This window comes from Juglans regia, chromosome 9 (assembly GCF_001411555.2).
Source record: "Juglans regia cultivar Chandler chromosome 9, Walnut 2.0, whole genome shotgun sequence".
NCBI classification, from domain to species: domain Eukaryota; kingdom Viridiplantae; phylum Streptophyta; class Magnoliopsida; order Fagales; family Juglandaceae; genus Juglans; species Juglans regia.
In genome coordinates, this window is record NC_049909.1 from 17,505,437 (window position 1) to 17,531,301 (window position 25,865).

The window sequence follows — 25,865 nt, forward strand, 5'->3', positions numbered from 1 at the left end:
AAAATTTTTGAATTATTTATTATATTTTATATAAAATTTTAAAAAAATTATAATAATTAGATGAGATAATTTGTGTAATCAAACAAGAATCTCTCGTAAACCGTGGATAAAAATGACTGCCTTCCTTTTACAGTGAAGATATCCCACACGCACATGATAATTATTGAAGAAAAATGCTAAATTTGCTTTTAAAAGAACTTTTAAAAAATTTACTTCTCCACGTATTAGTTAATGATATGCTAAAAATTATGAAATTTGAATTTTTAAAGAAAACTAATAAAATAAATCTTATAAGTAAAAGTGTAAGTCCATGAATACTACTAATTATGGAAATAAATATTTTCTTTGGGTCATCTCTGGATCCTGAATGAGAAAACATTACACACGGACAATAACATTCACTGGAGTATGCATGTTGTTGGCCAACTACAACTGCAATGTTGCAGATGTTATCTACTGATCACATTTTGTCGTTTGATCATTTATAAAATAATAATATCATGTTCAGTTTTCGTGACAGGAGAGGCACAAAGGCAAATGCGCCTGGGATGGTTGTGTACAAGACATCCGTATGGAGAACCTAATGAAACATGGAAAAGGCATTACCATTTGAATGGCATTACCTTTTGAATGGCATGTAGAAGACAAGAAAACGCAAAGAATAACGAATTTAATTATATATAGGAAAGAGGACAATTACACAAGAAGCTGTAACACATCCTGAAACCCCCAAACACCTTAGAGAAGAGAACAATTATCCCACCCCATGAAAGCAACCAAATATAATAAGCAGACATCATATTTATGTACCAGCTTGCACTAGAAGTGACACACTCCAGTCAGCCATGATGTCTCGTAAAATAATACTTTTAAAAGAGATTAATAAAGGGATACTATCTTGTTGCTGAGCACCACCAAGTTTTGCTCGACAATTGGATTAAGCTGCAAGTACTATGATCACAATAAGAAGCACAATCCCAAATATCACCAAGAGCAAGCACGCCTGCACAGAAAAGTATATTTGGTTTAATATGATTGCACATTCAATTTTGAGACCATTTGGTTCACAGATGAAAATAGTTCATAAAATATTTTCTGTTGACTTTTTTTTTTTTTTCCTTTTATTGATAAGCACTGCTTTTTATCAATTAAGCATTGATGCTGCCTTCTCTTTTCTTTGTCGCCGTGGCCGGTTGGGGGGTTGGGATGGTTAGTTTAGGGGGAGTATTAAAATCATCAGCTCCAGAGTCAGGCCTCCAACCTAAAGGACCAAGCACACTCTAGGCCTTTTAAATACAAGTGTTGGAACCCTTGAAGTATAACTAAACTGAATTTTCATATGGCGCACATTTTAAGCTCATTGACAAACCAAGAGAACTACATAAACAACGGCAGCAAAAGCCTAGCATTGTCATTCCTCAATGGATAACTATTTGGCCATCCTAATCTTAATTTTGGTACTTAGAATTGCTTTTGGAAAAGCCTATCATAAAACAAGTAAAATGGACAGCATTTAGATTGGGTCATCCCAGCAGAGGATGCAGGCAGTCCTGGAAGTCAACACCCTTTGTCATTTTCCCAAAAAAATAAAGGACTGTCACATTTACCAGGGATGAATTTGATCTTTGGGTCTTCGATGCTTTCACAAGTTGAGATTTCCCTTGCGAAGTAGCAGCCTGAGAACTCTCGATATTGGAGCCAATATCATCTACAAAATAAATATGCTTGAAATGTGACAGCATGAGCCAGACAGGCAAAATATTAGCAACTTTTGGTGCCTAAGCCAGACAACTTACCAATCATAGCTCCTTGCTCATGAACCAGCACGGCAAGATCTTTGAAGATCTCATTCACTTCACCAATTTGATTCTGGATTTCTTGTATACCTTGCTCCCTTTCCTCAATCACAGCCTCATTGAAGGCAATCTCATTGTCCAACAGCAAGACCTCCTGTCTGCAGTAAATCATTTAGAAGTTATGGGCAGGCAGCTTGTCCAAACTCAATTCCCGTGACTGGTTAATGAAATCAAGATATAGAGCAGCAAGAAGCTAATGGCAGTGGGGCAGATGCGAATTGGTCTTCATGGTTGAGGTTTCAACAGAAATGCTCTTTGGGCATTAGATATGTAGCACTTTTAGGGAAAAGGAAAGAATTTTAGGCAGTAATGCAGAGATCTGTCTTGAGTTTTCTAGAATTAAACCCCCATAGGGGGTGCAACCTAGTGGACAAAGAGAGGTCTTGAGATGAGCTGTAGACTCAGAAATCCTGGTTCAGTCAAGATTACCTGATACACAATTCTGGTGGGGGGAGTGGAGTCATGTATTATCCAGGTTCTACTCCCCAGAGGTGGGTCCGAAGAGCCCTATCTTGGTGAGGTTAGTCATCAAAAAAAGTTTTCTAGAATTACTCTTCAGTCCACATTGAAGGATTCTATCGACAAAAAACGTATGTTTATGATCCCGACTTGGCATTTTGTTTTAAATAAAAATTAGGATTATGCATATTGCTTCATTCGAAGGGGGAAAAGAAAGAAAAGAAAAATATATAGCCATGTGTGGAACATACAGGATTGCATTTGGAGTAAGAACTAATAAAATTACCATGCATCTTAGAATAACAAAACTGAGCTATTTGAGGCCTTTTTATTGTTCTTTTTATAAGAATTCAGGCATTTCATATTAGTTGAACAATGTCATTAATAGTTTTTATCTCTTCATGACATTGGATCTAAATTGTCTGCTACATATGACAACACATGGGAGGTCGAAGTATATTCTACAAATACGTGGGAGGTTCACGAGTTCTGTTAAGCCTACAGGAGGTTGAAGTATCTTTCCCAAATAATGTCAAGTTCAGAAGAGGGCTGCTAAAGATAACAAGGAATCCCACAAAGGGATCCCACACACTGATGTGGCGCCACATCTACCTTTTTTTTTCTCTCTTTCTCCCCCCTCTCCCCGTGCCTCTCCCCTCCTCCCCCTTTCCCTCTCCCTTTCCCAACCCCTCACTGACATTGCCACCGCAACCTCTCACCAATGTCACTGCCGAATCTTCCTCACCCCTCGCCAACGTTGCTGCCACACCCCTCACCTTCCTCGACCCCCGCCGGCGTTGCCCTTCACCACAGCCCAGTCATCTTCCTTGCCTCCATCACCGGCAAGTACGATCTCTCTGTCTCTGAGGGGGTGGGGAAGGGTTGGGAAAGGGAGAGGGAAAGGGAAAGGGGGAGGAGGAGAGAGGCACGGGGAAAGGGGGGGAGAGAGGAAAAAAAGAAGAAGGGGGCCACATTTGTGTGTGGGATCCCTTTGTGGGATTCTTGTGTGTCTATAGTGTTTTTCAGTTCGGAAACATATTCTTTTATAAGATATAACGTCAAAATAATGTGATCTTGACTGTAATTAAATATTCTAAAGCTAAAGGGAAATCATCTATCAATCTCACGTTGAGCTTCACCAAGACAAAAAGATTCAAAATAGACAAACCAAAGAACTCCGCATTTGGGGCATCAAATTAGACAAGTACATAGATTAGAAGGGTAAATGTAACTTAATCATTAAAGGTGGAGAGAAATCACAATTAAAAAATTTTGGTTTAAACTCCAAATACAACCATAAGTTCACCATTAAGTTCTGAAATCCAAAATCAGAACAGAATACAGTATATAAAATTTTGGTAATGTGATGGAGGATAGGATGATTTGGACTCCAGATGGGAATTCTAGGTTCTCAATCCGTTCTAAAGGCCCTTTTGGGATTCTCTAATGATCATTGTTTTCCTTGGAAGGCTATTTGGAAATGTAAGGTCCCTCCTAAGATTGCTTTCTTTATATGGACTGCTTCTCTTGGGAGAATCCTCACCAATGACGAGACCACGTTTGACAATCTGAGGAAACGTGGTCTCGTCATTATGGATTGGTGTTTCTTGGGTAAGAAAAATGGGGAATCCGTGGATCATCTATTTTTACATTGTGATGTGGCTCGGTTCTTGTGGAATGAGATTACTAACCAGACTGGTGTGGCATGGGTTATGCCTAGTTGAGTTGTGGAAATTTTGTAAGTGCTGGACAAGTATTAGGGGAAATATTCACATCGCTGCTGCGTGGAAGATGATTCATCTTTGTATTATGCGGTGTTTGTGGATGGAGAGAAATAAGAAGTACTTTGAAGGCCAGGAGCGTTCCTTGGATGAGCTGAAGAGATTTTTTTATAATACATTATTTTCTTGGGTATTTAGTTGTAACGAGGGCAGTTTTCATGATTTGCTTGTATCTCTTATTGGTGTTTAGTGGTACTTAGGCTTATTCTGTGTATACTTCGTATATACTTGCACTAAGCCTTTTCCTATTATAAAGTTTTACTTTTACTTATAAAAAAAGAATACAGTATATAACAAAACCGTTCAAGAGCAAGGAAATCGAACCTTGAACCCTTTTTTTTTTTTGGACATATGCAAGAGCATCGCCTATGCATGCTAGTTTAGATGAACATTGAACAGTAACAGAAATAATTTTTTTTAAACAATTGGAAAAGGACACAAATGGATGAAATTAACAAAATATCATCGATGAACAAAGCTCACCTTCTAGATTCCACGAGAAGAGCACGCTGTTCTGGACTCTTATCTGAACTTGCATCTATCTCACTGGTCGTGTAGCTGTAGGAAGCATGAATGACCAAAATTCTAAGATACATATCACATAACCAGGAAAATTTAGAACTATAAAGTAAATGGATTGCCAAACACTGGATGAGCTGCACAAGCTAGTACTACATAACAATAAATTGCTGAAAACAAAAATATTTTGAGGAAGATTTCTATAGAAATGCCATTCATAATAAAATTCTCATTTATTTGGTATAATTGATTCATTTTCAAAAAGCTGCTTTCTGCAAGCATGCAGAAACAAACACACAGACTTAAAAGGAAAGGAACAAACTGGAGGTACGCTCTAACAAAGCTGCAAGCTAAGTTGTTAAAGCTTCCAACAGATACCTGGAAGGAAGTATTGCTTGGGGAGAAAAAGCAGTGTATGCTGTTTCCCGCTCAGCTGCCAGACGTTGAGCCTTCTGAAATTCTTTCAGCACTGCTTGAAAGTCTTTTGCAAGTTTAGCATCAGCAACTTTTTTGCTGGCCTGGAATTCGATGGGAGCATTCAAGGTCATTAATATTAAAAAAAAAAAAAAAAAAACAGACAAAAGAGAAGTATGTGTGCATTCTAAAATGAAATTGCTTCTGATTTTAGCACATACAAGTGTGCTTCTAATATCCATTCAACTTCCATACTCACGTAGGATTCTTATCCATAGCCTGCCCTAAAACTAACAGCCACCTAGATGTAAGCATATTCTCAACTAACCAGGTCTATGGAATTCCTAACAACCCATGAGATATTCAGCATAAAGGTATTGGCCTCACACTTCTTCAGTACACAACCATACAATCACAGGTAAACCAAAGGTAACTATAGTCACACTTGCATCTTAATTGCTTAAATGAAGGCAAATAAGGTTTCTTCATTATTTAGAATAAGCAGGCAGGAATGTGCTGGATAGAATGAGAAAGTAGAGGGGAAGGGGGGATCTGAATTTTTTTTATAAGTAGAGGTAGATATTACAAACTACTTACGTTAACTTCTGCATGATGATCTATTTCACTTGCTTGTTTAAGTTTAGCCGAAGTATCCTTCACCAATTGCCCAATATGTAGCCTTGTCTTGTGCCTGTAAAATATGGATATGAGGACCACTAAGATGGAAATTCATCATTCCATGATTTTCTGGACAAAGGCCAACCAACGATGATGAAAAATTAAAGAAAAACAACTTTCACAATGAAACTGTGGCCCCTACATATATGTGTGAGGTATTTGTGTAGGTATATATGCGTGTATATCAAGGATAATCCAAAAATTACACAGACATTTAGTCAGCACACTTAATCAAATTTTTTTTAAAGAAATTGAAGTCCTAACAGGACGATATAAAGAAAAGAAAAAGGACAGCACATAGCAAGGATATCATACATATAACTTCCACACCAAACACAGCACATTCCAAATGGGACAGCCATTTTATCCTTACTTCCAAAAAATAAATTGAAGTGATAAACCAAACAATAGAAGCTGCAACAGAAGATAACTAGAGAGCATGCGATTAAAGAAAACAAGAGGAGAAATACCATTAAGACTTGTCATCTTAATACCCAAGCATAACCTGATCTTCTTGCATGCCAGAAATATGGGTGGATTAGACAACTAAAAGCCCGTCTTTGTCTTAAAATGAGTATGCCGAGCCCTTTATTTTGAGCATAAGACAGCACATAGCAAAGAACCATTTTATTATTTTACAATTTCCAAATACTTATAAAAAAACAACTCCCAACTAATAGGAAGATCAGAGGAGGCTGAATAAGCTAACTGTGCGTTCACAATAACAAAGTATCCAAGTCACGAAGAAGTAGCCCCAGCATACATTACCTCTAAATTCCCATACTACAATGTAATCCTCACTACAAAGCTAACCAAAAGCAAGAAAGCAATACATTTACTTCCCAGATGACCCTCATCACCAGCACCTACGAAAAAACACTAAATCAGCATTGCCTTCAAAAGCAGAGCTTTATACGAAGTATCAACCGTAAACGCAATAGGTTTACTTCCCAAATTCTAATCCATGATTATGCATTCTGGGACTTGAGATTAAAGATCTTTTTTTATCTTGTTTTAGCCGTTGCTTCCGCTAGATCAATGGGATCATATCCTGTTAGAAGCCAATTATTCAAATCCTAAATCAAGAATTCTCCCTCCAACATACTATTGAAGACCAAACTCGAACTCAAAAATTCAATTCAACCAAATCACGCAACTCCCACGTGATTCAACCTACACATGCGAATAATACGCTATATATGTATGAAGTAGATGCAAAAATAACCCTTGGATTTTTCCAAGCAAAATTCAGACACGGGAACCGAGAAAATGGGGCTCACAGCTTCTCTCGCAGTTCGGGCGTGTCCTTTGGGGTGCCGAGCGTGTTGACGAGCCTCTGAAAGGTGGACACTGCGGTGTTGATCTGGAAGATCCCGGAGGCGACGGCTTGAGTGGAGTCCTGCTTGCCATTGATGCGATTGCGCCTCAAAGCCGAGGGGCGGCCCGCCTCGAGATCCCGGAAGCTCATTATCCACGTATTGTCGAAAACCAAAGCCTAACTTTCTCGAGAAAAAAAAGAGACAAGTAAATTTTACCTGAGAAAAATGGCAGGAAGGTAAGTGTTTGGTTACAGTGATCCGGAAAACCCTGCCTTGGTAAGGGGAGAGTCAAGTTTAAGGGAGCTGATAACACTGCGGAGAACGAGGAGACAAAAGGAATCGACGGTAATAAAGAGAGGCATCTAACAAATCATTGGGCAGTTGGAGTTCCATTCCCACGTGTTGGACTTCAAAGTTCTAGAATACGATCGATATATAAAGTATTTCACAATATTTATTAACAACATTTTTTAGTAGGATTTAGTGTATTTTCATAATATTCATTGATAATATTTATTTTACTTACATGACAACCATTTATGATTGTTAAGATATAAAATAAAAATAAAATTTATATCTTTCTATCAGTTTAAATTTTTGAAATAAATAGTAATTTCATATGATATTAGAGCAGAAGTTATGAGTTCGAATCCTGACTCTAGACTATACTATATTTAATTAAACATTTCACATGTTAGGCCACTTATTGAATGAAAGTCTAACACACACCTGAGAGGAGTGTTAAAATATAAAATAAATAATAAAATTTATGCATTCTCATCGGCTCAACTTTTTAAGATAAGTGGTGATTTTATAATGATATATCAAGAGTGACTGGAAACGACAACGCCTAAGATGAATAAGAACATTTATCGCCTTTTTTATGTTGATAAATATTTTGAAATGTTTTGTAAACTATATAATATGTAAAATAACAATAACAAATTAAAAAGAGAGAACCCGGCGTTGAGGTACGTTGTGATGGACGCTTTCCTTATAGCAGATTCTGCCTCCTCCAAATATAAATATGCACCAGATTTCTTGACAATCTACTCTCAATATACAACAACGTCGGTTTCCGTTAATCTCCTCATCGGTGCACACAAAATGAGATCCTTAAACTCGACATAAAATAGTCAAAGCCCAAAGAAAAAAAAAAGACAAAATGAATGATGAAGTGTTTCTCTAATTTTTATAGAGAATTTAGAAATAATGAATTTGTGAGCGGGATTCCCTATTTATAAAGAATGAAATGACACTTGTGAAAACTCAACACTAGAATGAAATAGTACTTGTGAAAAGTCACGTCACATAAATGAAATGGTACTTGAGAAAAGTCACATCACATAAATAAAATGGTACTTATGAAAAGTCACAACTTATATAAATGAAAATGTATTTGTGAAAAGTCACAACTAAAATGATGGAACACTTTTGAGAAGTCATAACTTCTCAAATATTAGAGAATACATTGAAAATATTTATAATTCCTCAAAAGACACAACCCTTTGTTTGGTTGGCAAGCAGTTAAGACTCATATACCTAAGTAGGGGTGTAAGGTGGCCGGTCCGGACAGGAAAAACCGACCGGACCGACCGGTACGGACCGAAAAAGAATAGGGTCGGTCCCGGTCCAGAATTGTGTAGAAGTTCGGTCTTCGGTCCGATCCCGGGGTGGAGATTTCTCGGACCGGACCGACCGAATGTTTTTTTTTTTTTATAAATATATTATTTTATATAATAATTGTAAAATAAATTATGTAATTTTCATCTAACCTATCCCCATCTAGAATATAAAATTTTAAATATGTAATTACAAATTAATATTATATTAATCATATATTATCAATTAACCTATCAATTCGTAATTAACTAATGTGTGACCACCAACATCTATGAGAGTCTAAGACTATGACCTAAGTTGCAACTTGCAAGTAAATATAAAGCATGTATGGAATAATGGATGTATGGAATCATGGATAATTAAAGTATTTATGCTTATTAGTTATTGCTTCATATATGCTTATTAGTTATTGCTTCATATATAAAATGTAAAAAATTGTAAATAGCTCATTATAATTTATACATTAACTTAGAACTATCATAAATTATAATACATTAATATACTCTAAGTTAGTAACAAATAACAATTAACATGATCAATATAATTATATGTTAAGAGGTTGCTTGAATTCAGATGGAACAGTGCATGTGTCGTAGGTTCGCTCGAGCGGAGGTTCACTCGGCTCGAGCGAAATCAAACAGAGAGCCTCGCTCAAGCATCGCTCGAGATGCAGCTCGAGCAATATGAAGACAGAGAGCTTCGCTCGACATTCTCGACATTCAACTCGAGTGAATTTAGACAGAGAGCTTCGCTCGACCCTCGCTCGACACCCAGCTCGAGCGAGTTCAGGCAGAGAGTTTCGCTCGACCCTCGCTCGACATGCAGCTCGAGCGATATCCAACTCAGAGAGCTTCGCTCGACATCGCTCAACTGTTGGCTTGAGCGAAGTGCAGAAAACCTACGTTCGCTCGACACTCGCTCGAGTGTTCGCTCGAGCCAATGTTCACAGAAGTGAATTTTACTGTTCCTATAAATACCAAACGACGCCCACTTCTTCTATAGACTTCAGAAATCACTTTTTGTCTAGTTTTTAGTGTTTTCTTCTATATTAATATTATTATATGGTCTAATATATTATATAGCTATATTAAATCACTAAGTTTATAACTATTAACTAATACGAATATATAACTATAGTCTGATATTAAATATAGTTATACTAATACATAAATTTATAACTAATATTAAATTACTAATACTAATCACTATAAGTCTATAACTAAATCACTATAGTCTATTAAAAATTTAACTGTATTACAAATTTAAAAATATATATAAATTATAATTATCAATTTTTCAAACCATTAAATTTTTTTTAATTATCATTTAAAAAAAATCATATTTGATGATTTGAGGAGTCCTAACTCCAAGTTCCAAACGGTATCGTTTCCATAAACCTAAAATCTAAAATTCGTATCTCACTCTCTCAGACTCTCAGTCTCGACTCCCTCCCTCGTCTCTGTCTCTGCCTCCCTCATCTCTGTCTCTGCCTCGTCTCTGTCTCCGTCTCGTCTCTGCTCGTCTCTCGTCTCGTCTCTGCCTCCCTCCCTCATCTCGTCTCGCCTCTCTCTCATCTCTGTCTCTCTCGTCCCTCGTCTCGCCCTCGTCTCTCCTCTCTGTCGCCCTCGTCTCGCCCTCGTCTCGCCTCTCTCAGCCACGCACAGACGGCAGACCCAATCACCCACGGCCACGCACAGACCCAGTCACCCACGGGCCACGGCCACGCATAGACCCACGGTCCACCCAGTCACCCGTACCAGGTAGATGGTTTTATTGGAGTTTTTTAATCCGAAATTTATTCATTTTGTGATTGTAATTTGTGTTTGTGAATTGTGATTAAGTTTATATTATTAGAGTTTTGTGAATTGTGAATTGTGATTGGGTTTGTGTTATTAGGGTTTTGTGAATTGTGATTAGGTTTGTGAATTGTGAATGGGTTTGTGTTATTAGGGTTTGTGAATTGTGAATTATGATTGGGTTTGTGTTTTTAGGGTTTTGTGAATTGGGAATTGGGAATTGGGAATTGTGATTAGGTTTATGTTATTAGGGTTTTGAGAGTACTATTTTTTCAAATATTGTTAATGTTTATCAATGACTAAACCCAATGTTTTTTCAAATATTGTTAATGTTTGCATTTTTAATTAGTATTTAATTATCGTTCTTTCTTTTCTAGATAGACTATATTCCATAATTAATTTCACAAGATTCTACTACAGATGATGTAGAGTCAACACAGGCTACACATCGGCAAGGCATTCCTCCACTCCCACCCAATGTAAGTGCTAATACTAAACTGAGTGGTAGACATAGGTCAATAGTTTGGGATCATTTTACAATAATACCAAAAGGTGATCCAACTAAACTTAGGGCTGCATGTAATTACTGTGGTGCTTCGTATGCATGTGATACGAAGACCAACGGTACAAAGTCCATGAAGTATCACATTGAAAAACAATGTAAGAAATGTCCATTGAATTTGAGACAGACGGATAAGTCCCAAACTACTCTCGGTTGGAATGCGAGTATAGGAAGTGATAGTGGGGGATTTGTGCCCATATCATTTAGTGTTGAGGCTTGCAGACAAGCCTTAGCAGAAATGATTATTCTTGATGAGTTACCATTTAGGTTTGTTGAAGGAGAGGATTTCAAGAAATTTATGCTCATTGTTTGCCCTAAGTGGGTAGGGATTCCATCTCGTGTTACAGTTGCAAAAGATTGCTTTAGTGTGTGTATAAGGAAAAAAAATAAGTTAAGAAGTGCTCTTCAAAGGCAACGAGTTTCCCTCACTACTGATACATGGAGATCCGTACAAAACCTCAATTATATGTGTCTCACGGCACACTTTATTGATTATAATTGGAAACTACACAAAAAAATTATTTCTTTTTGTTTGGTTGAGAATTACAAGGGTGATACACTTGGTAGGGCCATAGAGATGTGCTTGCATGATTGGGGGAGACCGAAAGTACTTGCAATCACACTTGATAATGCAAGTTCTAATAACGGAGCAGTTTCTTATTTGAAGAAAAAAACCAAGTATAGGAAGGACACTGTTTTGGAACATGAATTCTTGCATGTTCGATGTTGTGCCCACATCTTAAACTTAATTGTCCGTGAGAGGTTGAGGGAATTTGATGAGTCTATTGTGAAGGTGAGATGTGTTGTGAAATATGTTAAGTCCTCACCACAAAGGTGGAGTACATTTAAGAAATATATTGGGTTGGAAGAAATTGCAAGCAAAAGTGGCATTTGTTTAGATGTACCGACTGGGTGGAACTCCACCTATCTTATGTTGGAAGGGGTTTTAAAATTTTGAAAAGCTTTTGAAAGGTTAGAAGAAGAAGATTCGGGGTTTCTTAGTAGTGTTGGAGACGATGATAACGATGATGATGAAATTGATGATCTCAATAATAGGAGAACATCAAAGAAGTTAGGGCCTTCCAATAATAACGATTGGGAGAAGGTAAAGTTGTTTGTAAAGTTTCTTGAACTATTTCATGATGCAACTTTATCTTTTTCGGGAAATGAATATGTAACTTGCAACTCATTTTTTCTGGAGTTAGTTAAAATATCCGATGCAATTGATGTGGAGTGTGAAATAGGAAGTCCCATGGTGGGATTAATGACCACAAATATGAAGAAAAAATTTGACAAATATTGGGGCGATTTAGATAATATGAATATGTTGTTGTTTGTTGGGATTATTCTTGATCCTCGGTATAAGATGCGATATTTTGATTTTGCATTGGAATGCATATATGCCAATGATCCCACAAAAGCTATTGATTTGAGTTTGAAGGTTAAAAATGCTTTAATCCGCATGTATGAGGCATACGATGATAATGAGGGAGGCAACAGTTCTGATCTACAACAGCAGCGCACAAGTCCTCCACGTGAAGAAGTAAATTCTACAGATGGTAGTGGACCTAGTGGTAGTGGTAGAGTTGATAGGACGGCATAAAGAATGACCATATTCAAGCAACGGTTACAGTCGGAAAACACTTTGGGGAGCAAGAATGAGGTTGATAGATACCTAGCTGAAAGTTGTGAGGAGGCATTCCCAAGTTTTGACATTCTTATTTGGTGGAGGGTTAATTTAGTTAGATATCGTGTACTTTCAAAAGTTGCATGAGATGTATTCACAATACCGGTATCTACAGTGGCCTCTGAATCTACATTTAGTATGGCGGGTAGTGTCCTTGATCCTTTTCGAAGTAGTTTATCTCTGATGATGGTTGTAGCTCTAATTTATACACAGAATTGGCTTCGTTCTTCTTCTACTCCAATCAACCTTAGGACTTTAATGAACGGGGTGGATGATTTTGAAAGGCAATTGGGTATGTTTCTTACTTACTTCATTGGCATAACTTTTTTTTTTTTATAAGTACTTCATTTTATAACTTTTTTTTATAAGTACTTCATTTTATAACTTTTATGATCTATAATACTATATGTTATGAAAATTTATATAATTTATTTGTTTCTTTATTGTATAGAACTTGTTCGGGACGGTGACAATTCTATGGAGGCTTCAAATACAATGTCTACAACCAATGCAAGTTGATTAGGTGAATTGTATTTTAGCTTGTTAGTTTTCAATTTTCACTTTTGCTATTTGCTAATAATTCATTTGTTTACACTTTACAGCGTATTGTGAAAACTAAAAAGTGAAAAGTATGCCAAGTCAAAAGATGGAGGAAGCTAGGACTTAGGAGCTGCCAGGAGAATAATTGTGTAATTTGCATTGATGTATTGTAATTTGTATTTAAAGATTTTAATTTTTCAGTTATTTGGGACTTGTATAATTTTTAGCTTTTATTATCTATGCTTGAGAATTGTTTTTTTTTCTTCTTTCTTCATTTTAGAAACCAAATTTGCTCGAGAATGTTTTTTCAATTTTCTTTCATTATCTAGTATAATTTTTAGTTTTAACCTTGTTTAAATTGTTTGGATGGATTAGTAGGAAGAAAATCAAGTGTTTATTCCTTTTTTGAATTTTTTGATGGATATAGATAAAATTTATTTTTTGTAGTAAAACTTTTTATTTAAATTTATTCACTATAATTTAGTTAGCATATTGTTTTGTATTTTTTTTTTTTAGACTATCGGTGAATAGTTTTGTAATTTGCATTTTTTTATAAGCATTTTGTGGGTGGCTTTATAAGTTGTATTTTTTTCTTCAAATTGGATAAAATGTTAGTGGATTTTACTAGTGGGCCGAAAAACCAGAAGAATAAAATTGGGCTGGCCCATCTAAATTCGGTTGGACCGAATAGCCCGACCGGACCGGACTGGTCCTTATGCTATTTGGTCTGGTCCAGGGTGAGAAAACCCTGGACCGAATTGGTCCGGTCCGGTCCGGTCCACAAAACCTCCTCGGGACCGATCGGACCGGACCGAATTCACCCCTATACCTAAGAGACATACATTGGTTTAAGTTACCAAGAGATATTTTCATTTAAATCTAGACAACCAAACCGATACATTGAACAATGGTAATGGTTCACATTATTTTTACTTTACATAAAATATTTTAATCATTTTTAAATTTAAAAACCAACAATCCTTCACTTGATTAAAACATTTTAAATGGCAAAGTAGAATAAAATTTTCTTTAGACTAAGCACTACGCATCAATAGATGTAGCTTACGGCTTTGAATGTCTACCTAGTGTTAGCGTGTTTCCATCTGAAAGATCTATGGTGAATTAAGTCTTGAACCAAAATATTTTAACTTAGACTTCTCCACAACACACACATAATACGTCATATATTAGGTTCATTTCAAAGTGGTGCATAAAGGTCGTGTACCGTATCTTAGATTCATGAGTACTATAGGGAATAGCCCAATTACCATATACTGCAGCCATACAGTCAGACTCAAATAAGTGAGTCCTCCAAGGATACCTGCAATTCAATACATCACTTAATTTATCTCCTTGACGTGTAACCACAATATGGTGTCACGTGATTTATTAAAAGAATTAAAATTAAAAATATAAATATAAAAGTATAAAGATAATCTAGGATTTTAATCTTCATTTTTTTGAGTTTTTAGATGCCATTTTATTTTGAATATATATATATTAATATTTGTAATAAGTCATGTGACACTACAATATAATGTCATGTCAAGGAGACAAAGTAAGTAATATAGTAACATTTTCCATACAAATGTTATGATAAGTTGGAAGTAGAGCCGAGATACAAAGAATAATTAAAATACACGACAATTTGCCTATTAATCATGCACTTGAGAAGTTTTCTAATAAGGACCAAATGCAGGTCAAATAGTTAGATGATATATAATACAAAGAAAAATAATTTGTACGAATTTAAATAGAAAAGTCTTATATAAGTTTTTATAAAAAAGTAAACTATATTTAAAAAAAATGTAAAAAAAACTATTTTTATTAGTGAAACTCACTTTTTTGCAAATAGCTTGGCTTGTACCATTACTCTAATACAAAACACCGTAGTTTATAGGATTTATCTTTCTACATGTAGATGCTGTATTTTCACGTTTGTAGGCTTTATTGTTCTTCAATAGCTTGATTTCTTCAATGCCTTTTATTTTCACGTTTGTAGGCTTTATTATTAGTAGGGTTTTTCTTCGATAGCTTGCTCTTGAATTTTTTTTACAAAATATTTTTTTGTTTTATTATTTTTAATCATTTATCCAATAAATAAAAAAGGGTTTATTAATAAACTTAGGTACTCTACTACTTTCTTAAAAAATTTCTAATAATATAGTGAAACTCGTAACTTCTTTTATATGTTATAAAAAATTAAAAAACACAGGTAAAGAGTAACCAAGGAATGCAATTTAAAAAACTAAAGAAATATTTGAAAATTTTCTGTATTTGGTAAGTAAAGTAATCTCAAACTATTCTATTACTGTTTACATGGTAAGTGAAGTAGTATGAGGAGTAGTTTGAATTCAGAGATGGTTTGTGAATAGTAGAATAAAAGTTAAATTATTTATTATATTTTGTGTAAAAATTTAGAAAAATTATTTTGAAATTTGAAAAAGTTGAATTGTTTATTATATTTTGTGTGAAAATTTGAAAAAATTATAATGATGAGATGAGATGAATTGAGGTGAGATGAGTTACGAATACAAACGAGGCCTCAAACCACTTTACAACTATTAACTACTATTTACAAATAATTTATTACTATTCACAAATTATTTATACTTTTTATTAGTATTCATTATTTTTTCACAAATAATCTGAGATTGTCTCAGTATCTAAACGTAGCAAAATCAATAGAACTAAGAACTAACCGTTGTGATATTTAAAGAGAAGAAAAATTATATTTGAAGCCAGTGTGCAAAGTACACCATCTATTTTATTGACAGCAAAATTTGATTTGCTAGAAAAATTTAAAATTAAATTTTTTTACGAATCAAGTATTATGATATAAATAAAATGAATGGTGTGTTTTATACACCGACTTTCAAATAGAAGAACTTTTAAAGTAATTTGGTAGTATGGGCCATATTTTTAACAAAAAAACTACTCAACCTCCTACTATTCATACAACCTCCACACTCCACATTATTTTTAATTTTTATTATTTTTTTCTTTTATTAAATATTTATTATATAAATAATGAATAAATAATTTAAAAAGAATAAACTCAAAAAAAAATTTTAAAAAAATATTAAAAATTTAAAAAATTTAAAAAGATGTGGAGTGTGGTGGAGGTTGTGTAGCAAAACTCTATTTTTAAAGAGAATCATGTGGAATTGAGTTTTATAATTTTCATTCATATTTTAATTGGAGTTAAAAAAAAAGATAAAGTTCCTTAAAAATGAAATATTTATAACGTTTTTGTAACTTTACAATTTTTTTTTATAAAATATAAAATTATTTAAATTCTTATTTATTAGAAATAGCAAAATATTTATCTTAATAAATGAGATTATTTAAATATAAAATTATTGAACAAGTACTCTGAAAATGTTGAAACATTATACAGTCGTCCAGGTCGATTTATGAGGAAGGGTTCAAACTTCAAATTCAATGACTCGAATCATCGAAATTCCAACTCCGTGTCGGATGCTCTCATCATTTAAAAGCCCTTCAGAGACGGTACTTGCACGTGCGAAGACTTTGCCGGCGAGCGGCACTCTCCACACACGTACGACCAAACCTCCCCTCTCCCCTCAAGTCTCTCCGTCTAGACATATATATCATCCCTATTAGCTCTCTCTCTCCCACGCCCTTACCTCACATTTTTCCTTCGGAAAGACTCTGCAACAGTGAGAAAGCTCTCTTCTTCGTCGAAGCTATTTTACGATGTCGGTCAGTCTCTCTCTCTTTCGTGTATCTTTACGATAAAGGTTTTGTCTTGATTTATCATGATTTTATCGATCGACCGATCGATTGCTTATGCTATAAGTTTGGTGTTTGACTTGGTGATAGGCACAGATCTGTGTGAAATTGTGAATGATATATTTTTTTCACAGTTTATAGGTTTTTGTTATATTTAAGAAAATCTGACACTACTGTTTTTGGTGTGTTAATCGAATGTTTATTTAACACGAGTATTGCGCTCATTATTTTCCGGCTATGCTGCTTATTCTTTCTACTCAGTTTGTTTTTGTTTTTGTCGAATAAAGTTCTTATCATCGGAAAGATGTTTACTCGTGTTTCGATTATTGGATGGGGACTATTGGGTTTGATTCGTACTGTTTTGCTCATGGAAAGAAAATCTTCGGATGGTGTCCGTCTTGTGCAAAATAAAGTTATTTTAAGGAAATGTGAATGATTAATTTATTGTATAGATTGATGACTTTCTGTGATTTGGATCGGACGGGAAGTTCATGTGTGCACCATTTGTTAATCGAAGGCTAGAATCGCTAGATACTTCCCTTTTATCCTAATCATATCATTTCTGAGAGAGTCAACCTTAATGGATTGAAACACATGCCATGAGCATGATAGTCGTAAATGGCAGATGTGCTTATTGACGAGGCATTAGATGGGTTTACAGATGTGTCGCATGGGTAAACTGGGGCTTTACGCTAAGTCGCTAATCATAACTTGAGAATAACTTATCATGAAGGAGCGATCTTAGAAAGAAATTTCCATTCAACTAATTTTCTTACTACGCAAGAATTTACTCTCTGCTGTAAAAAGCATTTTGTTCATTCTTCATTGCTTTCTTTGCGGTGGTCCTAATGGATATTCTTTTCCAACTTGGAGTTGATGATCTCAACTTCTAATTTTGTGTGACCCCTTGTTTTGCTACATTTTGAGTGCTACTGTTATTATTTTTTCATACAAGTTAAACACATTATATATTTTTTCATCTTTAAAGCCTGATCTCCTTTGCTGTACTGGTTTTTCCCTGTGCTGTTTAAATTATATATTTGTTCTAATTGCAGGCGAAAACTGTTAAAGTTAGCAATGTGTCCTTAGGAGCATCTGAGCGAGACATCAAAGAGTTCTTTTCTTTTTCTGGTGATATTGAATATGTTGAAATGCGAAGGTAGTGTTTTAATTAGTTCTGTTCTCTCTCACTCTCTCTCTCTGGATCATTATGATATGAATAGCAAGCTTATCAAATGCTTATGCAGTGATAATGAGCGGTCTCAAATTGCTTATGTTACCTTCAAGGATTCACAAGGAGCTGAGACTGCAGTTCTTCTTTCGGTAATTTCACTTATGAGTACATATATTTTTTGTGAAAACGGAGAAAACCACATACTTAAAACCTTCTTTAATTTTTCCATTTTCCAAGACTCTAAAGATGGGGTTTGCCTAAATGAAAATGCATTTCTAAGATGATACTAAACATGCCATACACCTGGGATCCAATTGAAATATGGATTAGAGGTAGCCTATAAATTAATCCTGGCTTTTTGGGTAAAGACGTGATCTTAGGGTAAGCTAGGTGAAGAGAAAAGAAATCAACTAAGGAGCATTGCAATCCACAGGTGTGTGGTCCTTGAAGTTAGTGGGAACATCCATTCTTGACGAGCTCAAGAATGAATCCAGTCTAGAGATGATATTGTACAAACTGATTCTGCAAATAACATTTTAGGAAATTTATTAGAAGTTGTATTCCCATTCTTTCTTCCTCTGTATCTTTGCTCTGCTTCAAGAAATCATCCCGTCTTCTCATATGTGCTTCCTTTATCGTGAAGAAATTTCTAAATGTGAAAATTCTCTTGAATGCACATACATTTATGGCCATTTGAATTTGCACCTACAACTAGTCCTAGCCGTGGGACTTTGAAGGGCTTGGTTGTTTTAGTTAGTGGATGTTAAAGTTTGACTGGCAATTCTGCCTTACTGAAAGAGAGATTTTCTAATTGAGACAGAAAGCAAGTAGAAGAAGCTAGATTGTTTAAATAATGTCATCAGTGATACTAATGCTGAAGAGGCTACGGGACAGCTGGAACAGAGGGCAAATACTGCTGCCACTCATTCTCATTTATAAAACAGTTCTCCATGTGAAGTCATACTATCTAGTCTCCATTTCTGGAGTACATTTCCATTGCAAAAATGTCATGGTTTAGATTGGGTGTATTTGTTGAATATCCCCACTGTCTGTAATCCCTGTGCTGTCTCCTGGCATCCTTTTAAATCAGTGGAAATTAAGAAGCTGGGAAAAAATTATGGGGCCTGTCACATGGCCAGGAGAATTAATTTGGCTTTTTTAAGTTCTCTGTAATCTAGCCGAATAGTGAAAAGTCAAAGTGCTAGGCCTACTTCATATTTTTCCAGCTTAAAACATATGTAGTTTCTTAATTTCTAAGAATGCTATGAATATAGAAACACGTGTTTATAAAACTTCTTGTAGTAGCGACTCGCGAGAATGAAGTTGTTGAGATTGCTGGGTGACAAGTTGACAACACTAAAATAGTGATATAATAATAAACTCCATTCAAATATTGCATTAACTGTGGACCAGATGAGGACAAGTTGTTGTAAGTGGTTTGGTCATCTGTGAGAAAGATCAGTAAGTGTACTTGAGAGGAGAAATTATTTGATTAAAGCTGCTATAAGTGCCAGAGAAATAAGAAAGTTGGTTGTGGGAGTGCAATGAAATCATGTCATGTGATTGGAGGAAGGATATGACTCACATATAAATCAGCAGATGATTTTATTACTAAAGCTGATGGTCTGCTTCAGGGGGGAAAAGAGGAAAGATTAACATGGATGAGCTTGATCCTTTTGATATGTGACACGATTTATAACCCATCAATTCCCATAGTTTTTAGTATTTTTAAAGCTGAGAAGTGAGAAATGGTTTTAAGATTTCTCCACCCATTGTTTTCTGAATCCTAGGCTGGTAGACTTGGAGGTGAGGACATACTAGATTTATGTGGAGCATCTCTCTCTCTCTCTCTCTACACACACACACACATCGTATATATATCATCATCATTACTGTTTACAAATAATGATAGCTTCTATAAGAGGTCGACTGTACCATGGTATTGCACAAGTTTCTGGTTTTATACGTAGGAAAAAGAATCTGAAGAGCGTATTTAGTTTTGGCTGTAAGCTTTTATGGCCTATGTTTAAATTGTTTTCGTTTAAGCATCATAAACTGTGCTCCTGTCAAGGAGGCATGAATATCTAATGGATAGAGGTCTTGGATCTCGCTTTACTGACTGCAGTTTGGGTTTGCGGCGCTATACTATGTCATTTTTGAAATTTATTTGGTCATATTATGATGTGTTTGATGTGTCTCAAACGTAACATGGCTCCCAACTCTTCTATGCTCATAACCAAGTTTCATGTATTACTGCATTTATCTCAGGGAGCAACAATAGTTGATCTGTCTGTCAGCATAACTCCAGATCCAGATTACAAGCTGCCACCTGCGGCTTTAGCACCCCCTGTAAGAATCTCTGAGTGAATTACCATATACTGCATAATCCAGAATTACCGCGACCAATTATAGCTCAAATTTCTGCAGGCAACACAAAATAAAACTCCAGGTGGTACTGAATCTGCTTTTAGAAAGGCAGAGGATGTGGTTAGCAGTATGCTTGCTAAGGGCTTTATCCTAGGCAAAGATGCAGTCGGCAAAGCAAAGGGCTTTGATGAGAAGCATAGGTTATCCTCAACGGCCACAGCCAAAGTCACCTCTCTTGACCAAAAAATTGGGTTCAGTGAGAAAATAAGTGTGGGAGCTTCTGTAGTTGGTGGCAAAGTACGGGAAGTGGATCAAAAATTTCAGGTTTCGGAGAAAACCAAATCGGCAATTGCTGTTGCAGAGCAAAAAGTTAGTAGTGCTGGATCTGCCATAATGAAGAACCGGTATGTATTAACCGGGGCTACATGGGTGACTGGGGCTTTCAGCAAGGTTGCAAAGGCAGCTGAGGAAGTTGGCCAGAAAACAAAAGAGAAAGTAGGAATGGCCGAGGAGGAACAGAAAAGAAAAATGGTGGATGACTATGCTCAAATTTATCTCTCCGAGTCTCCAAAAGCATCTGCACCAAGTGAGCAGCAGCAGCAGCAGCAACCTTCTAAGCCAGCACCTGCTCAAGGTTTAATCCTTTGACGTGCTATTTTTACTGTAAATACAATTTGTCCGAATTCAAAAATCCCTCACTGGATTACTTTCTCTGCGTTTTAGTGTGAAAGGGACTGTAGGACAAATTCCCCAGCTAGTTGGTCATGATTTCATTTAATTTGACATTTCTTTATAAGAATGTCAAACTGAGTGTTCACGATTTTATTTTTGACCATTTGTTTTTCTTAATCTTATGGATGATGGATCTGTTTGGATTACCTGTTAGATTTCACATAAGCAACGAGATGCAATTTATGATTATTACCAAAAGTAAGGGTTCGTATGGATAGTGAGATGAGATGGTTTTAAATGAGTTAAATAAAATATTGTTAGAATATTATTTTTTAATATTATTATTATTTTGAGATTTAAAAAAATTAAATTGTTTATTATATTTTGTATGAAAATCTGAAAAAATTATAATGATGAGATGAGATAGGTTGAAAGTGTTTCTGTATTTAAATGGATCTAATTGTGGTGTATGCTAATACTTGTCAGGGTTTTCTTCTTGATTCATTTTTGGGTTTTCTCATAATGTCTACGAATTGGATTTAAATGTTTATTTGGCTCGGGCTTTTTGACATACAGCTTAGATTCAACTCAAATAACAAAACACGACGATGGTAACATTATTCATCTAACTCTTTAATTTATTATTTTAAAAAATAAGAATTGATATAATAATTTATTATAAATCAGCATTATAAGATAAAGGCAGAATGCAATCTGTAATTATTATTATTTTTAAATTATTATCGAAATGAAGCTGCATGTTGTAAACTCACTTAATGAATAAATTACTCCCAAGCCTGTGAAAAACAATCACGGGCTGAGAAGTGGTATAGCTCCTCCTCGTGATTGGTGTGGGCCATCATACTTCATCTTTCTGCTAAGCAAAGGCGACTCTTTTCAAGCGGTGGACCTGTTGCGGGAAAATGATGGTTTTCACTTTTCATTAATAATAGTAGATGGCTAGTAGGTATAACCCTATCATTATTATTCTTGATAATAATTCAGAATGCCAACACGGCCAGTTGAGATAAACGGATGAGACAAACACCGCCTAATAAATTAATCTAATTTACATAATTTATTTAATCTGATTAACATAATTAAATTTTAAAATTTATATTTATCAGTAATCATAATATCTAAAAAAATAATAATAAGGACTACCGACTAAAAAAAAAATATCAATATTTTATAAATTTTAACTTGTAATAAAATTAATATTATAAATCCAATAATAACAAATATAAGCATGGATTCAGAATTATAATCTCAATAATAAAAATATAAATATATTGATAAATATTAATATTACAATCCAACAACGATAAAATTATAATTTTAAAATGAAATTTAAACGAATTATTGCAGGTTAATTTCAGGTTAATCGGATGTTATTGATCTATTTATTAATCATATCTTAATGAGTCAACACATTTTGACCTGAGCCTATTTATATTAAATTCAAATATGCTAATTTTGTATAGTGTTCGTATTGAATTCACAGGTCATTTTGACAAAAATAATTTTTATGAATACATGCCATTTAAACACTAAAAAATATTGATGTTAGTGTTAAGATTCAAGAGGATTAAACTATGGTTCGTTCTATCTTATGGGGAGCATCTAAATAAGTCCCAATGCTCGACTTCGACATTGCATACTCATTATGGGGGTCATCTAATTTCCTCATTTCTCTTGCGGATGAAATAAACGGCCAAGATCATCAAATAAGCATCGCAACTATATATCTTAAATGTTAAATTTATGGTATTTATAAATATGATATATGCAGCCAAAGACATATAACCCAATGACATAACACTCAAATCTCTAAAATGGAAGTATTGAATTCGAACACCCTCCTTGAATAAAAAAAAGAAAAAAAAGAAAAAATATTATATATACAAACGGTAGAACCTATTATATTCAAAAAATAAATAAATAGTATAACCAAATACATCATGACTTTTATTTTTATAAATACATCATTACACTTTATTTTTATGGACCTTTTACCACACCGTAAAACCAAACGACCCACCCACCAAAACATGCTAATATTCATCATGCCGTATGCCATAATGTTGTGTCACGTGATCACCATCGCCAATTTCACGTTCACGTCTCAAATCCGGTCCTTTTTTACACAGCTTATTTGAAGAAAACACAAAAACAAATTAAAAAACATGAGAAAATTGTACTCAAAACATACTTCGCATTAATCGATCATTTCACTTATATATTAATATTTGTCACATCAATACAATTATAAATATCACGATTAGCAAATCAGTTACAAAGAAAATTATATTCTCATCATTAATTTTTATCGCATAATATTATAGTTAAAATTTTTTATTTTTTATATTTGATTTTTTATTTAATAATTAAAAAAATATTTTTTAATAATATTATAATTTTTTTATTTTTTAAATATTTAAAAATATATGTATAAAAAAAATACTAATTATATCTAACGATAATTCAAAGCGAGAGCTAAGAGCGGTAGGTATAGTACTATCCATTTACGTATTCTAAAATCTTAAAATCTTATCTAGATTAATCAAACAATAAGTCCACATAATTCTAATAGAATAATATTAAATATAAATTTTAAATAGAAAAATTTTATATAAATTTTTTATAAAAAGTATGATCCATTAATAAAAATTAATTTTATTTTTAAATAAAATCTATTTTTTACAAAATTTTATATATTTAAAACTCTTAAAAATCACTTATCATCCCAACATTCATCCTTGCTATCGTGGAAGCACGGAAGACCCGGAAAACACAAAGTTCCGAGCATCGAGCGAGTGAAATTATGACGTGAGCAGCTCGTACAAGTACCACACGTATACAGCTGGCATTCCAACCCATTATGAGGTGCGGTAACGGTCCGAACAGCCAGCTGTATCCCCATTGGAAAAGGAATAAGGATACACTATAAATCACATTTAATAATACATTTTATAATAATATTTTAAGAGATGAAGTTATTTTTATAAATTATTTTATACAAATACTATTCATTCGAAATGTAAAGTCTCGTGAAAAAATAATCTTATTGTTTATTTCTGTTCATCTAATATTATTCTGTCTCGGATTGGACACGACTGCATCTGTTGTTCGTTTGATAACGAATAATTTCTACAAATCCGAAACAAAAAAGCCATGCTGCAAACCGATGTACTTGCACGTGCTAGGTTACAGAACAAACCGATGGAAGATGGAGTTCACGTGTGGATTCTAGAGAGAGAACGGAAAATGCGGCCTATAAATCGGCGAGTTTTCGGTGGGAGCGAGATTTCGGGGACCGTTTTCCCAGCTCTTGCAAGTTGCGGAGGCTTCGGATCGCCCAGACATCGCCTTTTCGGAGCTCAATATATCGCTCGACATCGTTAATCTCGGTCGGTTGATCTACGAGGAAATCGAAACAAACGCATCAATGTAAAACGGCGACATTGTGAATTTGTGATAAACGTTAAAACACATTCGATAAAAAAACACACGCACGAACAAATACAGAACAATTACAATAATTTTTTTTTTAAAAAAATATCAGAATCTGAATTTTATACCAATGTGCCTCGCCGGTCGCTTAAATCCATTGAACTGAGCCAAATCTGAAACAAATAAAGCAAGAACTAACGACGACAATTAAACAAACGGAAACGATGGGGAGGGGGCGTTGATAGTGAGTAGGACGAAGACGTACCAGACTGAGAGGGACTGTGGGAGCAGAGGTACAGAATGAGGAAGCAGAGGAGGGTGAGGAGGGGGATGACGTGGACGAACATCTCGGGCCTCGTAGGCGGCGGCGACGACAACGACAGACGGCGAGGCTTCAGTGCTTTGTACTCCTCGTCGTCATCACCGCCGCCGCGGCGCTTTGGATCTTCGACAATGAGGGTATCGTCCTTGGCTCCACCATGGCCATGGAGCTTCGTGACAGGCGAACCCAGAGACTGTCTATGCATCGCAGAGAGAGGGAGAGAGAGAGACGTTGCTCAGTCAAGATTCTTGTGTTCAAGATTTTTTTCTTTTGGTTGCCGTTGCTTTCAATCCACCTGCCTGTGCTCTGTAAAAGAGACGGAGATAAAGGGAGGAAAGGAATACGGGTGGGTGGGGACTGTATTGATTTGGAACCCACTCTCCGATTTGGGACCGTTCTCACTCTCTCTCACTCTCTCTCTGTGCATCATTTCTGTAAAATGGAAAGAATCTTAATTAATAATAATGTGAGGAAAAATTAAAATTTTATTACGTGTAGTGTAAAAGTTGTGATTGGTTGACAATTTTTATTTTATTTTAGATTACCATAAATAGAGAACGTACCAAACAAAATTATAAAACGATTAAAATCAATATTTGGTTTAAAACGATTATAACAAACTGAGAGATGAAATTTTCCTTTCATTTAGCTTGATAAGAATCATAAAATCACCGAGTTTTCGGGCCATGAAAATATCTTAAAAATTAATTTTTTTTATTTTAAAGTATACAAGTCTTGTATATTTAAAAAAAAAAAAAATAAATATAAAATTTATATAAAAAATTTATTACCTTACTTTTTTTTATTAAAAAAATAAAAAATTCACACATTTTAAAAGTATATATGTCATTACTTTTGTTTTGGGTATGAATTTTTATTTTTGGTCA

The 25,865-nt window shown here is 34.7% G+C and overlaps 3 protein-coding genes across 3 annotated transcripts; 1 reads left to right on the plus strand and 2 right to left on the minus strand.

Annotated features, from left to right (window-relative positions):
* Positions 1-654: 654 nt before the first annotated feature.
* LOC108982251 (syntaxin-22-like) lies at positions 655-7,371 on the minus strand. Its single transcript, XM_018953568.2, has 7 exons — positions 6,988-7,371; positions 5,627-5,720; positions 4,994-5,133; positions 4,580-4,654; positions 1,797-1,954; positions 1,608-1,708; positions 655-1,003 (listed from the first exon to the last, which is right to left on the minus strand). The coding sequence occupies exons 1-7, from the start codon at positions 7,173-7,175 to the stop codon at positions 938-940; spliced, it is 822 nt and encodes a 273-aa protein (XP_018809113.1). The 5' UTR covers positions 7,176-7,371; the 3' UTR covers positions 655-937.
* A 9,288-nt stretch (positions 7,372-16,659) lies between these two features.
* LOC108982250 (binding partner of ACD11 1-like) lies at positions 16,660-21,411 on the plus strand. The gene is made up of 5 exons (XM_018953567.2): positions 16,660-16,960; positions 18,046-18,149; positions 18,238-18,313; positions 20,433-20,513; positions 20,592-21,411. Exons 1-5 carry the CDS (start codon positions 16,955-16,957, stop codon positions 21,177-21,179), a joined length of 855 nt encoding a protein of 284 aa, XP_018809112.1. The 5' UTR covers positions 16,660-16,954; the 3' UTR covers positions 21,180-21,411.
* Positions 21,412-24,239: 2,828 nt separating this feature from the next.
* LOC108982252 lies at positions 24,240-25,412 on the minus strand. The gene is made up of 3 exons (XM_018953569.2): positions 24,922-25,412; positions 24,785-24,829; positions 24,240-24,623 (listed from the first exon to the last, which is right to left on the minus strand). Exons 1-3 carry the CDS (start codon positions 25,181-25,183, stop codon positions 24,478-24,480), a joined length of 453 nt encoding a protein of 150 aa, XP_018809114.1. The 5' UTR covers positions 25,184-25,412; the 3' UTR covers positions 24,240-24,477.
* Between the last annotated feature and the right edge of the window lie 453 nt (positions 25,413-25,865).

Excerpts from the sequence above, each read along its gene's own strand:
- LOC108982251 (XM_018953568.2), bottom strand. The coding sequence starts at position 7,175 with ATGAGCTTCCGGGATCTCGAGGCGGGCCGCCCCTCGGCTTTGAGGCGC. Across the intron at positions 5,721-6,987 it reads CCCGAACTGCGAGAGAAGCT|GCACAAGACAAGGCTACATA; the intron begins GTGAGCCCCATT and ends CATATTTTACAG. Across the intron at positions 1,955-4,579 it reads CTTCTCGTGGAATCTAGAAG|ACAGGAGGTCTTGCTGTTGG; the intron begins GTGAGCTTTGTT and ends GATTTACTGCAG.
- LOC108982250 (XM_018953567.2), top strand. Across the intron at positions 18,314-20,432 it reads AGACTGCAGTTCTTCTTTCG|GGAGCAACAATAGTTGATCT; the intron begins GTAATTTCACTT and ends CATTTATCTCAG. Across the intron at positions 20,514-20,591 it reads CTGCGGCTTTAGCACCCCCT|GCAACACAAAATAAAACTCC; the intron begins GTAAGAATCTCT and ends AAATTTCTGCAG.
- LOC108982252 (XM_018953569.2), bottom strand. The coding sequence starts at position 25,183 with ATGCATAGACAGTCTCTGGGTTCGCCTGTCACGAAGCTCCATGGCCAT. Across the intron at positions 24,830-24,921 it reads CCACAGTCCCTCTCAGTCTG|ATTTGGCTCAGTTCAATGGA; the intron begins GTACGTCTTCGT and ends TATTTGTTTCAG. Across the intron at positions 24,624-24,784 it reads GCGACCGGCGAGGCACATTG|ATCAACCGACCGAGATTAAC; the intron begins GTATAAAATTCA and ends ATTTCCTCGTAG.